Source organism: Sarcophilus harrisii, chromosome 4, assembly GCF_902635505.1.
Source record: "Sarcophilus harrisii chromosome 4, mSarHar1.11, whole genome shotgun sequence".
NCBI lineage: Eukaryota > Metazoa > Chordata > Mammalia > Dasyuromorphia > Dasyuridae > Sarcophilus > Sarcophilus harrisii.
In genome coordinates, this window is record NC_045429.1 from 394,688,089 (window position 1) to 394,706,685 (window position 18,597).

Below are 18,597 nucleotides of genomic sequence, written 5' to 3' on the forward strand. Positions count from 1 at the left end.
GTCCCAACTTTTTCCAGTGGATTTATCAAAACTCCAGGGAATACCTTAGTGATAAAATAAGAAGCTTTAACTTGTTTCCATTTTCAGGACACTGTCCTAGGCATGAAAATCTCCAGAACTTGACAGACCCACATAGCACCACTTGCTTATCTTAGCCTGAAGACCAGTATATTTTCCCATTCACTGCTTCATTTCATTTCTTGTAGCCAATATGAGTGAATTCCTGGAGTAGCCAGAATGGAAATAGTTTAGTGAATGCTAGCATCACATAGGCCCAAGGATTTCTAATGGAGTAGCCCTGCTGAGGAGCTTGTGATAAAAAAGGGCTCATAATTCAACTCAGACCTGGATGAATGAATGAATAAATGAAGCATTTATTGTGTGTTTACTATGTTGAAAGCCTTGTGCAAAGGGCTAGAAATACAAATAGAAAGGCAAAACAGTTCCTGCTCTTATGTGATTGCACATATACATGTTAAAATAGATTAAATAAGGAACCTGCTAGTCCATTTTATTGTCAGGACTGTGTGATTTCCCTGGTATTTCATTTAGTTCTGGAAGAGCATATGAATCACAGAACAATTCTGGGAACCAAGCAGTTTTTTATAACTCATATTCTTGGGCTGTAGCCGATTATTTATTCTTATGTTTCTGGTGCACTATGAAATAGATGGCCATTTTCTTGACAAACTAAATGGATTAATTCTTTTTAGATGCTTTCTGTCATAACCCAAGCATTTGGGGGTTGGAGATTTTGGGTCCAAACCTGTGATTCCATTGGCATACAGAACTCCCTAGAAGGAACCACTCCCTGCTAATACAAGTCAGCTACTGTTATGCTTTTATACTGTTATGTAGAGTTCTACAGGGTGGCCTACAGCAAAGCTTCTTAAACTGTGGGTCATGACCCCATATGGGGTCATATAATTCAATGTGGGGAGTCATGAAATTATGATTTATTACCAGTAAATATTTGATTTACATACCTATTTTATATACCCATATACCCGGGAGCACGTAAGCATTTCTTGGGCAAAAAGAAGTTATGAGAGGAAAAAGTTTAAGAAGCCTTGGTCTAAAGTATTAAGAGGTTAAGTGACTTGGCTAGGATCATACATTCCTATTAAAGGCAGGACTTGAATCTTGGGAGTTTTCTTGACTCTCAAGCTATTTCATTATGTTCTCTTCTTTGCTGCCTCTCATCCCTCACACAAATGAAAGGAAAGTAGTTATTGCTTGAAGCCAGTGAATTCCATTCCAAAATGAAAGCTGATGTTTTTTTCCTGCCAGCCTCCTTGGTTAATATCTTTACCCCTTTGCAGAGAGATTAATTCTGCTTACTTCCATGAAAAGAGGAGTTATGTGAGTTATGAGCCTATTATCAATGTGGGAAGACAGCTAAGTGGCACAGTGTCTGGAATGCCAGTTCTGAAATCAGAAACTCAAATCTGGCCTCAGATACTTACTATCTGTGTGACCTTGGGCACACCATTTAACCGTGTTTACCTCAGTTTCCTCGTTTGTAAAATGAGCTGGAAAAGGAAATGACAATCCTATTTCAGTATCTCTGAAGGAATACCCCCAACGTGGTTACAAAGAATGAGAACAATTGCATAATACCACCAAGAATTTCAGGAAATTCCTGAAATGGCAACTGTTTTATTCAATGCTGATACACAATTCATCAGAAACTTATGGATTAGTCTTTGAGAATTCCCCAGAGCTCTGAAAAGTTAATTAACTTAACCATGATCACACAACAATCAAATAAGTGCTTTATGAAGGATTGGAACAGATGCCCTTCTGGTTCCATGGCTAACCTCACCCTCTACATCAGGGGAAACCCTTCATTTCTTTTTTGAATGCATTTTCTGTAGAGCATTTACAAAAAAACAGTGACAAGAATGTAAATATACCATGTCAACAAGCATTTATTAAGTACCAATTATGTGCCAAGCATTGTGCTAAGGGCTGGTGGTGGCTATAAAGAAAAGCAAAAACCATCCCCTTCTAATGAGGAAGATGACACACAAATAACAATGTGCAATGAGATGGATACATGCAAACTTGGAGGAAATCTCAGAAGGAGGCACTAGCATTAAGGGGGAAGAGGATTTTGTGTGTAAGGTGGGGTTTGAACTAAATCTTGAAGGAAGCCAGGAAATCGAGGAGACAGAGGAGGTGAGAAGGAAGAGGATTTCAGCCATAGGGAAAAGCTAGTGAAAATTCATGGAGTGCTTAACAGAATTTGGATGAGTCTCAAACTCCTTGACCTAACACAGTTAGAAGGCATCTCCACAATGATGAGTTTCTAGAACCATTTGAATTATTGAATTATAACAATTATAGGTTTACAGTTTCTCTTTCCAAGAAGAAATTGTTCCAGTTTCCTGGAAGAGAAAATTTTGGCTCTCTTTAAAATGAGATGAATGATAGGACAATGCTGGTTTCAGTTTGAATTTAAGATGAAACAGCATTTTTTTTCATGTCAGATCTACATAGTGTCTTTCTCTAGTTGGCGCAGTGGATAGAGCACCAGCTCTGAAGGGAGGGAGAGGAGGAAAGTCAATAGAGAAAGAAGAGGGAAGAGAGAGAGACAGAGACAGAGGGAGGAGGGAGGAAAGAGAGAGACAGACAAAGAGAAAGAGACAGAGGGAGGGAAGGAGAGAAAGAGAGAGAGGGACAAAGGGAAGGGGAGACAGATAGACAGACAGACAGACAGAAATGGAGGGAGGGAGAGTAATGTATTTGTTTGTTTGTTTTTTTGTTTTGTTTTGCTGAGGCGATTGGGGTTAAGTGACTTGCTCAGAAAGTATTGAGTTAGGCCAGATTCGAACTCAAGTTGTATCCTTTCCATTTTCATTCTTTGATGTTTCAATGCAAAAGATTATAAATTGGGAGGGAGGTGAATTGCAATATACACCTACTTACCCTTGAAGGACTGAACTAACCCAAATCATTTCTGGGAAAACAGCTCAGTGTCCCATGGAGTGTACTCCATGCCAAGTATTCACTATAACTTAATTAAAAGACTGCAAGTATTACAAGAGATCTAATTTTAAATAATTTAATTATTTATTATACTTTTTAAAAATTTGGTCACTATGAGAGCCAGAGAGTTTGTGATTCCCTGAATCAGGAATCTTAGTTAAAGCAATATTCTTCTTGCTTATGTCAGCATGGGGAGACTTCTACCATTTCTCCCTACAACTTTTGTAAACTGTCTTTTATATCGCTCGGAGTCTTTCTGGAGGAGATCAGAGTGAATCTAACGAGCAAAATATTTTTGTTGAGATTGGCCCCAAGTGATTCAGGAATATATTTCCTTTGAGTCTGTATCAGCATTGAATAGGCCATATATTATCATTTATAGTAAGACAGCATGAAACATTGTAGATAAAAAACAGACTGCAACTGTTGGGTAGATTCAGTTCAAATCTCATGCCTGACCCTGATGTTGTGATCCTAGACAAATTACTTAATTGTTGGTGTTCCAGGTTGCTTTCTAAATCTATAACTTGCAAAAATGGTTATTAATCTGCACTGGTAGAAAGGGTATTCATACCAGAAGTTACCTACAATAATGAAATCACAAGTGTAGACCAAAAAACTTCCAACAAAATCAAAAGAAAACCTTCTTAGTTACACAAAAAACTTCACCATCTGAGGACTATCTTTAGGGATGACAATTTTGTTGTCATTTTTCAACCATGTCCAACTCTTCATTGCCCTATTTGAGGTTTTCTTGGCAAAGATGTTGGAATGCTTTGCCATTTTCTTCTCTAGTTCATTTTACACATAAGGAAACTGAGGCAAACAATTAAGGGGCTTGCCTTGGCTTACATGGCTAGTAAATGTCTGAGACCAGATTTGGCCTCAGAAAATGACTTTTTCTGACTCCAGATCCAGTGTTCTATATCTACTCCCTAATGATTAGAACTATCCAGACTGAAAATGGTTTGCCTAAGGGTATAGAGGATCTCCCTTCATGGGAAGTCTTTAATCAAAGGTTAGATGATCAAAAGAGAAAGAGACCCACATGTGCAAAAATGTTTGCAGCAGCCCTTTTTGTAGTGGCAAGGAAATTGATGGATGCCCATCAGTTGGGAAATGGCTGAATCAGTTGTGGTATATGAAAAAAATATTATTGTTCTGTAAGAAATGACGAGCAGGCTGATTTCAGAAAGGCTTAGAAAGACTTATATGAACTAATGTTGAGTAAAGTACAACCAAGAGAATATTATACACAGTAACAAGATTATGTGATGATCTATTGTGATAGACTTAGTTCTTTTCAACAATGAAGTGATTCAAAGCAATTCCAATGGACTTGGGATGGAAAGACCATCTGCATCCAGAGAGAAATATAGAGACTGAATGTAGATCACAGAATAGTATTTTCACCTTTTTTTTGGTTGTTGATTGCTTGCTTGCTTTTTTTTTTTCTTTCTCATGTTTTTTGATCATTTTGATCAGATTTTTCCTATGCAGCATGAGGAATATAGAAGTTTAGAAGAATTGTGCATGTTAAACCTATATTGAATTGCTTGCTGTCTAGGGGGAAAGGGAGGGGAGAAAGAGAGGGAGAAAAATTTGGAACACAAGGTTTTGCAAAGATGAATGTTGAAAACTATCTTTGTATATATTTGGAAAAATAAAATACTATTAACCAAAAAGAGGTTAGATGATCACTAGGGGAATATTTTGTGGAGAGGATATTTTATCAATGAAAGGTGAGATTATATGACCATTGAGATCTGAATCAGAAAACTATTAGTAAAAGCAGTGTTCCTCTTTGCTTGTCAGGATGGGGATACTGCCATTGTATCTTCCTAAGAATTTCATAGACAATCTTTCTTTTTTTTTTTTTAATAAATAATAAATTAATAAATTTATTTATTTAAATAAAATAATAATTAATAAATTAATTAAAAAACATAAAAATGGAACTATACTATACTGACTATACACTATACACTGACTTAGAAAATTGCAGGTTAAGATTATCTATGTTTTATTATATTTTTCTCTATTTTGTTAAATATTTTCCAATTACATTTCAACCTGGTTCTTGCTCGATACAGGCAGAGCAGACAAGGAGTTTATCATTTACATTTCTGCTACTCAGTGAATATATGTAGTGGGCATTTTGGGGGGCTATAGGTTAAAATTTAAGGTATCAGAAGTCCTTTACCACTTTAATATTCTGTGATTTTATATATAGAAAAGTAGAGCTCTATTTGTATACTTCTCTGGTCATAGACAATCTTTCAAGACAGCCAGAACTCAAATATGTTTGGAGAGCTAATGAACTTACAGTATGGTTAGAGTGTAGTGGTGCATGCCTATAATTGCAACTACCAGGGAGGGTAAGGCTGGGAGATTTCTTGTGCAGAGGTAAGCTGGACTGGGCAAAAGCTGAATGAGGGTCTATAGGGAAAGAGCTCTCATCAACTCTGTATTAGGAGGGAGGAGCCAGGTTACTTAAAGAAAATGGAGCAAGTCAAACCTTGTATGCTGATCAGAATGAGCCTGAGTGAATGGAAGAATGTACACATTCTGCCTGGATGAGCTAGAGTCCCAGTTTTAAAAAGTGAGAGATGATGCAGCTAGGTTGGCGCAGTGGATAGAATACCAGCCCTCAAGTCAGGAGGACTTGAGTTCAAATCTGGTCTCAGAAATTTAATACTTCCTAACTGTGACCTTGAGCAGGTCACTTAACCCCAATTGTCTCAGCAAAAAAAAAAGTGAAAGGTACAGAGAGTAAGAGTAGAAAGGGCCAGTGGATTGGGGGTTCCAAAATTCTGAGTTAAAATACCCCATCTTTGCCACTTATTACCTGAGACAAGTCATTTATAATCTCCCAAAATTTTAGTTCTTTCATCTGTAAAATGAGAAGGTTAGGACATAGATTTCTTTTAAAATTGGGACAATTAAAAAAAAAAATTCCTAACTCAGTGTTGCCCTGAGCTTCTCCTATAAAACCTGAATAATGAGAAGGTTTGCTTGGTAATACTAGCTATCTTGGGCTTTTTTTCCATTGTGCTAAAAAGATTAGCCTACAGGATCTCTTGAGAAACTTTCCCAACCACAACAGCAAATTCCCTAATCCTTAGATAAACATCAGAGTTTACAGATTCCTTTAACACAACCATCCCTGAAATTCACTGGTCCAACCCAACATACCAATGCTTAGAGCAGTTTTAAATATATTACATATGCACTATAATCCATCTTCCAGCTGTCTCTGACAAAGAAGCAATTTCTCTTTCTAAGTGTCCAATTAGCTAATGTTATAACTATAGAAAACTTCATTTCATTTCCTGTGTCTTGAGTGTTTCTGCCTACCTCCCACCCCATCTCAGCCCCCACTTACATACTCAGACATTAATTCTAGGTCTCCCTGTTGGACTCTGGGAATGGAATCTTTTGAACCAAAATGCTATGTAGCAGTAACTTCAAGCAAATATATATAATTTCCCTGTCAGGGACTTTAATACTGTCTTTCTGTGGGTATGGTTCATCCTTTTGTTGAAAAAGAAATCTTTTTTTTTTTTTTTTTTTTTTTTTTTTTTTAAGATTACAGGTACAAAGAAATTTGAAAGATTGTGAGAGTTTGATTAAGGACCATGTTAACAATTAAACTTGGCCAAGGACTAAATTTATTTTTATTTCTTTTGGCAAGGAGGTGGAAAGTTGTCAATAAGATAACAATATTTCAGGGGAGAAAAAGACATCTCAGCAAAAATATTATTTAGTAGCAACAATTTGGCACTATGGAGAAAGTTAGTACTTAGGAAACAAATAAAGAGCTCTGAATTTAGTAGCAGTGCCTTGCCCCTCTGAAAAGGAATGGTTGAGCCACAAATGGAATGTAATTTGAACATCGAAGCCCACCCACCTTAGTCATGTTACACACTCCAAGAGACAGGTGGCAAATTCTCTCCATTCTCCTAGTAAACTAAGTACTTCTTAATTTCCAAATGGCAAATGTGTTCTGTTTCATGAAGAACAAATGGCTATATCATCTTGAGTGTGGAAAGCAAGCCGTCTTGTCCATCCAAGTCATCTCCCTCAGGGGGACAGTGATGGTCTGATGGTGGGTAGCTTCCTACAGTCATTGGACGTCTGCTGTGTTCAAATTGCAATGAGTGTGGAGTGCTTGACCAATTCATCCTCTATATGACACAGAGTAAATAAGTAATCCTTAGCTTCTCATTTAAAGCCCTCACCAGCTAGCTCCCATGTATACTACTTCACTTTTATTTCTTATTAGTCCCTTTCATTGATTCTCCATTCCAATCAAACTGGTTTGGCTATCTCCTACAATAAGCCTTTTCTGCTTCTCCTGGTTATTAGGGTTTTTTCTCTCTTAAAAATTACTTTGTAAGGCTATGAACAGACAATTTTCAGATGAAGAAATTAAAGCCATTTCTGGTCATATGAAAAAATGTTCTTAAAATGCAAAATAAGACAACTCTAAGGTACCATTTCACACCTGACAGGTTGATTAAGATGATAGGAAAAGATAATGAATGTTGGAGGGGATATAGAAGAACTGGGACATTGTTTGTGGAGTTGAGAACTGATACAACCATTTTGGAGAACAATTTGGAACTGTGCCCAAAAGGCTATCAACTGTGTACACTCTTTGATCCAACAGTATCTTCCCTGGGTCTGTATCCCAAAGAGATCATAAAAGAAGGGAAGAGACCCATGTGTGCAAAAATGTTTGTAGCAGCCCTTTTCGTAGGGGCAAAGGAACTAAAAATTGAGTGGATACCCTGGAGAATGGTTGAGTAAGTTATGGTATATGAATGTAATGCAGTATTATTGTTCTGTAAGAAATGATAAGCAGGCTGATTTCAGAAAAGCCTGGAAAAACTTAGATGAACTGTCACTGTGTGAAGTAAGAAGAACCAAGAGAACATTGTACATTGTAACAAGAAGATTATGTAATGATCAATTGTGATGGACTTGACTTTTTTTTAACAATTAGATGATTCAAGGCAATTCCAATAGATTTGTGATGGAAAGTGCCATCCACATCCAGAGAGAGAGCTATGGAGACTGAATGTGAATCAAAGCATAATATTTTTCACCTTTTTTGTTGTTGGTTTGCTTGGTTTTTTTTTTTTTTTCCTTTGTCATATTTTTTCCTTTTTGATCTTATTTTTTATTTTTGCTCAGCATGACAAATATGGAAATATGTTTAGAAAGAATTGCAAATGTTTAACCCCCCCAAATGACTTTGTATTAATTTTATATGCTACGTGTTTACTTATAGATGCTCTATATTACCCTTCTCTCAGCCGTAGAAAAAGTTCTTGAAAGCAGGTATCTCATTTTTTATCTCCATTCCCAGTGCCCAGGACAGTGTCAAGCATGTAGTAGGTGACTAATAAAAGTTTATTGAACTGAAATGAATCTAATATATCTTTCTCTACTGATTACAGAAACATCAAATTTTAGAGCTGAAAAGACCAGGGATTAATATGTGCAATTATTGATCCACCCCATCCAAAATACATCTTCTACCTCAGCAGCATACTCATTGCTAAGAAAGTCTATCAATCACTCAATCCATCAACATTCATCTTTGCCAACTTTTTTACCCCAATTGTTTTTTTTTTCTGATTAACAAGTTTTTCTCTTATCTCATACTTTTCCCTTCAATTTCACAATAAAAAAAGAAAATAAAGACCCTTTTGTCAAGTACAGTCAAACAAAATAAATCCACCATGTCTTATTCTTCATTTTGAGTTTATCATCTCTCTGGCAGAAGCTGTGGGGCATCTTTCAAAGTTATTTTTTTTTCCTTTAGAATGTCATTATATGAATTTTTCTTCTACTTCTTTGCTTATTTCCCTGAGTATTAATTCATACATGTCTTCCCAATTTCCTCTGAAATAGTCCATTTTCATATGTTCTTATATCATGGTAATAGTTCATTATTTTCATACACTATAATTTGCTTAACCATTCCCCAATAGATGGTCACCTTTTTTAATTTCCAGTTCTTTGCTGCTACAAAAATTAGTACATATGGGTCATTTTTCTTTTCTTTTTTTTTTTTAAAGATCTTTTAGGGATACATATTTTTTAACAGTATCAGAGCCAAAAGGTAGACAACAGTTTTGTGACTTTGGGACCCTGATTCCAAATGGCTCTCCAGAATGGCCAGACCAGTTCATAGCTCTACCAACAGGTTATAGCATTTCTCCTTTCTATATGTAACATTTTTCAAAGAAATGTTAGAAGCAGGTGGTCTGGAAACATTTCTGTTTCATACAGGAAAAGGGATTTGTCAATTAGATCAGAACCAGCCTCTAACCTTTGGGTGGCCAGAGCCAAACAGAGCAGGCTAGAGACAGGAGAGTCAGGAATTGAACAGAAGTTTAATTTCAAACTGAGGAAAGCCCTTGCAAGCGGAAGTCCTCCTGAGGGGGAGAGCTTAACATGCTGGGGCAAAGCCAGTACTTTATATACATGAAAAACCACAAGCAATCTGGATTATGATATAATCATTCTTAAGTGTTGACTAATCAATTCCCATGGCAGACTCATGCATAGATAATGCTTGGCTTCTTGGGGAGGAGACAGGGAGAAAAATTTGGAATTCAAAATTCTTATTTTAAAAAAGAATGTTGTGACTTTTATGGAAATGTTTTGCATAACTTCACATATGCCTTCTCATTGGGGAGGGAGGAAGGGAGAGAATCTGGAACTCAAAGTTTTAAAAACAAATTTTAAAAATTGTTTTACATGTAACTGGGAAAAAATAAAATATCAAATATATTTTTCAAAAAAGAAGCAGTAAAAAATGAATGTTGAAAACTATCTTTACATGTAATTGAAAAATATAAAATACTATTTACATTTAAAAAATATTTACATTCTAACTTTTCTAATCACCCTTCTTTTAGAATGCCTATATTGCCACTTCAATCAACGGGACAGATTTTTGCACCTCTGGCAAGGATTCACTCAGTATTTTATCCAAGAATCCAAGGCATATTACCTCTATTAGCTGCTTTGGAGACTTCATGATTTTTCTAGGAAAGGTAAGATACTAAAGTTTTTTTTTTAATATTATGGAATATTATCGTTCTGTAAGAAATGACCAGCAGGATAAATACAAGGAGGCTTGGAGAGACTTACATGAACTGATGCTGAGTGAAATGAGCAGAACCAGGAGATCATTATATACTTCAACAACGATACTGTATGAGGACTTATTCTGATGGAAGTGGATTTCTTTGATAAAGAGACCTAATTCAGTTTCAATTGACCAATGATGGACAGAAGCAGCTACACCCAAAGAAAGAACACTGGGAAATGAATGTAAACTGTTTGCATTTTTGTTTTTCTTCCCGGGTTATTTTTACCTTCTGAATCCAATTCTCCTTGTGCAACAAGAGAACTGTTTGGTTCTGCACACATATATTGTATCTAGGATATACTGTGACATATTCAACATATATAGGACTGCTTGCCATCTAGGGGAGGGAGTGGAGGGAGAGAGGGGGAAAATCAGACCAGAAGTGAGTGCAAAGGATAATGTTGTAAAAAAAAAAAATTACCCTGGCATGGGTTCTTTCAATAAAAAGTTATTATAATTAAAAAAAAAGAAATAGATAAAATAATAAAAAAAACATATGAAAAGAGAATTTTAAGGCTAAAATAAGATTATGTGTGTAAAGCACTTTTTAACCTTTAAGTACTATATCAAGCTATTATTTTTCTGCTCATCTGCCTCCATTTGATTTCCACCCACTGGATTTATCTCTGCCCTACAAAACCATACAGAATATATCTCCTGATGAGAACTTGTCACCACTACCATTACCCAGGCTTTCTCTTTTCCAGGTTGACTTTTTTTTTCTTTGGTGACTCCTGTGTCCTGTAGACCAGGTTGCCTTTCCATAGATCATCAGGGTTGTTCACTTTCTGATTACTCTCCACTTTGATGCTGTATCTCAGAACGTCTTTCCTGCTCACAACTCCAGATGTCATTTTCAGAAGATACAGACAATAGGACTTTACCTCCTTTCTTCTAACCAAGACATTTCTGCAGGGCTTGTTGCAGGCTCTTTAGTTGTTGACATATCTTCCCTTTCTTCGCTGGGCTTCACTCAGTATACAACAGCAGCAATTTGTTGGCACCCATCTTTCTTAAGCTAACAAATAATTATGCCTAATAAAAGAGTTTAAAGAATGCATTTACTAAATGTTCTGTCTGTGGGCATTAGCTTTTGCTTTATATGGCACTTTGAGGTTTATAAAATATTTTCATTTCCTAATAACCTCATTTGTGGGTAATAGAAATACTAGCCTCCTTTTTACAAATGAGGAAACTGAGGTTGGAAGAGATTCAGTGAACAATTGTAGAGAGTAAAGGTTTACAGCAATACTTTTTTCATAACCGAGTGAAATAAATTCCCTTTATTGACAATATCCAAAAGTTGATGTGTCACATTTTTCATTCTGAGTCTCTTACTTCTTTGAGAGTAGATGGGGATCTTTCATCCTCTGGAATAATGATTGTCATTTCATTGATCACGGCTCTAAAATGTTTCAAAATTGTTTTTACTTTTAGTGCTATTGTCATTTCATAAATTATTCTGACTTTGTTTCCTTTGCAAAATTTCATAGAGTTCTTCCGAGTTTCTCCTGAAACTGTTTATTTTAAATTTCCTATGGTGCCATGCTATTCTCTTTTATTAAAATGCCATAATTTTTTTTAGCCATTCCCTAATCGTCAGGAATCTCTAGTTTCCAGATTTTTTGTTTTTTTTTAAGTGAAAATATCATGATGTGATCCATACTCAGCCCCCATAGATTTCTCTCTCTCTAAGTATAGATGATTGTCCATCACAAGACTATTGGAACTGGCCTGAATCATCTCACTGCTGAAAAGAGCCATATCCATCAGAATTGGTTGTTATATAATATTGTTGTTACAGCAACACTTTTTAATTAGATGCTAGTCTAAGAAAGGGTAAAATGTTTAAAGGGTAAAATTGCTATTTAAATTGAAAAGTATTAGTAAAACCTCTCCCTATACATTGCTACTAAAGATGAATTTAATTAATTTCCATTTTATTTTTTGAATAGGTATTTGTAGTATACTTCACTGTTTTTGGAGGGCTAATGGCCTTTAACTACCATCGTGAGCTGCAAGTATGGGCAATTCCTTTGTTATTGGTAGCTTTTTTTGCCTATTTAGTAGCCCACAATTTCCTATCCGTGTTTGAAACTGTGCTGAACACTTTGCTTCTGTGTTTTGTCATTGACATGGAAACAAATGATGGATCGCCAGAGAAACCCTACTTTATGGATCAAGAATTGATGGTAAGCAGTTTGATTTGCACATGGATTTATAGGTGGGCACACCACATAAAAAGACTGTGGCTTACTGAGTTTGATAGGCAGTATGAGATAACAGTACTGGATTTGAGTTACAGAATAAAAGTTCAAATCTTAGTTCGGACACTTGCTCCCTGTGTGATCTTGGGCAAATCACAGATGAATCATGAAAAATCAAGGCATATTTTTCCCCTGAAAAGCTTCTCTTAGAAAATAGACTCTGTTATCCCCAACTCTAAAGAAGTATTACTTGAATTGCCATGAAAGATTTAGCTGAGATATGAGAGGTGCATTTGATTGTGGGATCAGTAATCTTATTTTTGGACACAACATATTCTGGACCTCTGTTTCTTCATCTGTAAAATGAGAAGATTAAAATGGACATTTGAGTTCTAAATCTCAAATTTAGTATCATATTTCGCAACACTAAAATTCATTTATGTAATATAAGTAGTATGAAAGCAGATGATTGTATTGGGAGAAAATATTTTTAAATTCTTTGTTTTAAGTATGTAAGGCATTTTTATAATCTGTTAGGTCCAGAATAGAATTATGCTTTTACAATTACTTCTGTTATTGTGTACTAACCTTTACCAAAGTCCCACTCTAGTATCTCATTATGGCATGGAGGAAAACTCTGAATAGCTATACAATAGAATCCTTTAAATTCAAAGCCAACACTTTTTTTCACTGTACCAGAGTTAAAACTGGAAAGGCTTTAAGAATAGGCCCAGAAGTGGTCTGTCATCTGAGGACCAGCCTAGCTAGGTTCAGGGAGGCATATTATTACTAGGTTGGCCCTTGGGGTTGAATTTTTAGGGTGCAATACGTCCTAAAGCTGTCTTGTTTCTTGTAAGGAAGGAATCAAAGGGTTGGAATCTGTGTTAGATTGTAAGCATTTTGAAGGCAGGGGTCGGTTTTTGCGTCTTTTTGTATCTTAAGCCCTGTGTCTGGTATATAATTAGGCTTTTATAAATGTTGATAGATGGATGGATGGAGATAGGAAATACTCAGAGACATTTCTGTATGAATAAATTTTTTAATACTTTGTATTGGTATGCACATAAAGGACATTGTTTCTAATGGTTTTAAAAAACTAACGAGGTATTTTCATGCTCTTAGCCACATGCTTTCATCATGTTTTTATGAGCTATTTTTATTTCATTCATATCTGAATTAAATAAGCTTTTTAAAAAATTAATTTCTCACATGACATATAGCAAAATACTAGCTATGTTATCTATGTATTAGCACTGCAGGAATATAGCCCTGGAAACTACTTCCTGTCTTTTTTGTTTGTTTGTTTTGTTAATAGAGCTTTGTGAACAGAAGCAACAAATTAATTGATTCAAGGATAAGAAGGAACAGAAAGTCATTAAAGAATGAAGATGGAACAGAACTCCAGCCCATTGTGAGATAGGAGACTTTTCCTTACAGTCCAGTATTTATGCTTCTTTTGGAAGAACATTATTGCTTTCAGCCCTCATTATGTCTTTTGCAAAATAAATTTTTAGATATGACTGACTCTTGATTCTCTCATTTTTAAAAATAAATTCTCTTGCTAGAATCATCTTGGTTAAAGTAAATATTTTTTCATACTCTACAAATGGGTTAACAACAAAACCTTTTAAATCCCCAAGTGACTGTAGCTAATCTGTTAAGACAAATATTTAAAACATGGGGCCCTTAGCTTTGGATTCAGCTCTGTGGAGATTTCAGGGAGTACAGAAACTTGGATAAGGAAAAATATTCATCTTCATTTTCATTAGATTGTAAGTGAAATTTAGCATTTCCTTCCCTTATGAATGTGAATGATAAACATTATTGTGAAAAGGCTTCTGTAGGCTTTAGCAAAGAGATATATTTCATACACACACACATACACACACTCACAAATACACACACATGAACTCCTGATTTAAAGGGATATAGTACTACTACACAGACGATCCAAGATTTAGAGCTGGAAAGGACAATGGACATTAGAGGCCACTTAGTCCAACCTACCTCTATCATTTTACAGTTTAGTAAACTGAGAACCGAAAGTTTAAATGATTTGCCCCAAATCACACACACAAATATTAGAGCTTGAATTTGAATCCAAAACCTCTAATTCAAAATCTCCAGTGCTCTTGCCATGGCACAACAGTGTGTCAAGGAAGATAATAAATACAAAAGCCTTCTGATAATTAAATTATAAAACACTATAAAATGCAGGGTGTTATTTATTATTCAATGGAATTTACGTTACAAAATTTAGTTTGCACAGAATGTTCAGTCAGTCATGTCTAATTTTCTTTCCAATTGGGATTTTCTTGACAAACATGCTGGGGTAGTTTGCCATTTTCTTCCCTGACTGGTTTTCCAGATGATGAAACTGAGACAAACAGGGTGAACTTAGCTGATGTATGTGTGAGGCCAGATTTGAACTCAGGAAGATCAGACTTCCTGATTCCAGGCCTGGGGCTCTGTCCACTGTCTAGTTTCCCATAGACAAATGAGAAGATCGTTAATTTTCTTTTAAACTGAAAAATGATCTCAGTTTACAGTTTTGAGAGACAGCTAAAATATTTACCGTGTGCTGAGCTCATTGCTAGAGAGGAAACATAAATACAACCAAGACAAATTACTGTCTTCAAGAAACTGATATACTAATAGGGGAAAAGAGTGCATAAAGGGAAGCTGAAAAAAGAGGGGGGGAGGTACCATGGACTAGGAATGGCCAGGGAAGTAGCATGGACATCTGATCCTGGACAAGACATGACAAAAGCTTATCTGCTAGAACCCAGCATCCCAAGGGTGGAGTCCAAGATTGCAAAGGAGGTAGGTTGACAGGAAAGCAAGAGGGGAGACAGAGATAGAAGCTGGAGGGAAAGGGAGGAACATAAGCGCTAGATAGACCATTTTCATTGTGGTCTAGCCTGATGCAGAATTCCTGGTTTTGACCTTCTTCCACCCTCCTCTCCCTTAAACACAGTTTCACTTTCCCTGGATGAGCTCTTTAAAGAAGAATCTGATGAGAGCCAATACATGGAAGCTGCCAGGAGACAAATTTAAAACGATGTAAAGAGGAAACTTCCTAATAGAGCTGTTCAGAAATGGAATGGTCTGCTGCCGAAGGCAATTTTCAAGGAAACCCTGGAATGTCCACTGATTGATATTGTAAAGATTGAATCCTGCTGAGTTATGGAATAGATTAGACAGCCTCTGAGATCATTGCTCTTAAGATTCTGGGAGTATTTAAGGAAACGAAAAGCAAGTAGAAAGGTTTAGATAATAACTAACCTTCATATAACCCTTTAAATTCTGGGGAGCACTACACATAAATTATTTGATTCTTGTAACCATGCTATGAGGTGGGTATAAGCGTTGATATGCCCACTTACAAATGAGGCAACAATTGAGTGATTTACCAGTCACACAACTAGTATTTGGGGCTGAATTTGAATTCAAGTCTTGCAAACTCCAGCATTCTAACCATTGTAGCACCAAGCTCGATACTGTGGATCCTAATCCAAAAGTGAGAATAGCCTATTCCTTAGAGTTTACATTCTACTAATATTGCCTCCTATTCAGTTATTAGGAGTAGAAAATATTTTGTTGGGCTCTAATTCCAATAGACTTGTGATGGAGAGAGCTGTCTCCATCCAGAGAGAGGATTATTGGGACTGAATATGGATCACAACATTATTTTCACCATTTTTGTTGTTGTTTGCTTGTTTTTTTCTTTCTCATTTTTTTCCATTTTGATCTGATTTTTCTTGTGCAACAGGACAAATGTGGAAATATGTTTAGAAGAATTGCATATATTTAACCTATATTAGATGACTTGCTGTCTAGGGGAAGGGGGAGATGAGGGAGAGAGAAAAATTTGGAACATAAGGTTTTGCAAGGATGAATGTTGAAAACAATCTTTGCATGTATTTTGAAAACTACTATCATTACAAATAATAAAAAATTTGGGCCTATGACAGACACTTTATCACAAGAGTGGTAAAGTAGATTTTTGTCTTCATCCTTGAGACTTATTTCTTGCTAAGACAGCTTTTTAAAGAGGTTTCCCATCCTCCTTCCTTCCCCCCAATCATGATGTCATTCTCTTTTCTCTCCTCCCCTTTATGTTCTTTATATCTCTTCCCCTTTGGACACTCTTTTTCCTCCTTACAGCTCTTTTCCCTTGGCTTGGTTGACAATGTATTTTCTTGGGTTTTTGCTTTGTTTTTTTGGCCTATCTGCATAACAGGCACCCCATCTTGCTCCCCTCCCCCCTTACTGGACCATTCTCCAGAGTTCCTTCACCAGTTGGATTTCTGCTTTGTTCTTGCTATCAGCTTTTCCTAGGAATAGATTTATCTCATGGTTTCAGCTAACAGGGCAGGGCTTTCAACTCTCAAATCTCTAAACTTCTTTCCAAACTTGACATCTTGCCCAAGCTGTGGGCTATCTCTGACTGTCTTCCCTGAGAAGGGTGCTGGAACACAGCCTAGTACAATAGAGAACGTTGAATTTGCCCTCCTAAGACCTGTGGTGAGTGCCAGCACCAACATTTTCCAGCTGTGGGGCCATGGACGTGTCATTTTCTCTCAATCTGTTTTCTCATTCATAAAAAAGGGATACTATTTGGATTACTTGCCTCAAGGAGAAATGACCTAGAAAGTACTCTTCCAGCTCAGAGGTATTAATTAAACATCATATTACTGTCCAAATGCTAAGAATTTGAGAGTGTGATTTGGGGAAAAACCTTCTAATAACACTACAGCTGAGTTCAAAGTTCAGCTGCATTCCTAAAGGTCTCAAAGATAGGAAAGTCTGGAAAATGAAAATATTGCTAGTAATTTTCACACCTTAAACTGGTGGGGTTTAAGGACATTAAACTGGTGTTTATTAGTACACTTGATAATTTAAAGCTTTGAAAACCAATTGAAAATAAGGAGGGAACATTGGCTTCTTAAACTTTTTCCACTTGCAACCCTTTTTTACCTAATAAGTTTTTACATGACCTTGCTATATAGGTATATAAAAAAGAAATACAAATCAAACATTTACTGATTTTAAAAATCATAATTTCATGACCCCAACATTCAACTACCTGACTATGACTGTGAGTTGTGACTGGAAGGTCACAACTCACGATTTAAGAAGCTTTGGTCTAGACAGTAGGAGATGCTGATGGATAGGGGAGGACTGAGATGATGCTTTCTTAGCACAATAGCAAAGAAACATCATTGGGATGGGGCAATGAGGGTAGGCAGCTTTTACCACTCCCTGCCCTTCATCTGCCTGTGCAAATTGCCCAGTATTCATTCTGAAGTTTTTTCCCCACCTGGGGAACTAGGCTCCCCAATGTTCCAATTCTACTCTGATCTCAAATTCTTAAGGAACAATTCTGTATTTTGGTCCTTGTCTAAAGGAGCTTCCCTTTCAAAGATGGGAATAAGCAAAAAGAGGAACCCAAATTACAAATATCAGAGCATTTGTTTTTACCCAAATTATTGATAAAAGTATTAAACAACACAGAACCAAGCACAAATACCTGAGAATGCCTTATTAGAAACCCCCTGTCACACTGACATTGAACTACTTACAACTTCATTCTAAATTCACCAAATTGCATTATCATGTAGTCCACAGCTCTCCAAAGTATAAAAATATCTTATCCAAACCCATATTCAAATTTTCAGTCTTTTTCAACTATATCCAACTCTTTGTGGTCCCACTTGGGGCTTTTTTGACAAAGATATTGCAACAGTTTACCATTTCCTTCTCCAGCTCATTTTACAGACAAGAAAACTGAGGCAAACAGGGTGAAGTGACTGTCCCATGGTCACACAGCTCATAAGTATCTGAGGGCAGATTAAAATTCAGGAAGATGATGAATCTTCTTGATTCCAAATCTGACATTCTATCCACTGCATTACCCAGCTGCCCTAATTTAGGGAAACTATATCCACAGCATTTCCTATATCTACCATTGTAGTAATCTGGTAAAAATGAAAAAATTAGGTAAATATGACATGCCTTGTACTTGATAAACATGGCTCTTTATAATTATCAATTCCCTTTACAGAGGTTCCTCTACAATCTCCTGAATGATCCATTATAAAAATTTCCCAGCAGTTCATGGGCCTATAGTTTGTAAACTGTTCTCTTCCTTTAAAAACTAAAACTAAAACTGGGACTGCAGCTGTTTTCCAATTTTGTGACACCCCTGTTTTCCATGACTTTTCA

General features: G+C 36.2%; 1 protein-coding gene across 2 annotated transcripts in view; it reads left to right on the forward strand.

The window, feature by feature from the left end:
- The window catches only part of SLC44A3 (solute carrier family 44 member 3), a 98,671-nt gene extending 82,651 nt beyond the window's left edge, over window positions 1-16,020 (forward strand). Inside the window, exons 13-15 of one of the 2 annotated variants that reach the window (XM_031967113.1) lie at window positions 9,927-10,064; window positions 12,118-12,354; window positions 15,347-16,020. In XM_031967113.1, coding sequence (XP_031822973.1) covers window positions 9,927-10,064; window positions 12,118-12,354; window positions 15,347-15,436 — 465 coding nt within the window. In that variant the 3' untranslated portion in view covers window positions 15,437-16,020. Of the gene's footprint in view, window positions 1-9,926; window positions 10,065-12,117; window positions 12,355-13,684; window positions 13,894-15,346 lie in introns of those variants that run through there. The other variant, XM_031967112.1, reaches the window with a different exon arrangement.
- The last annotated feature ends 2,577 nt before the right edge of the window (window positions 16,021-18,597 follow it).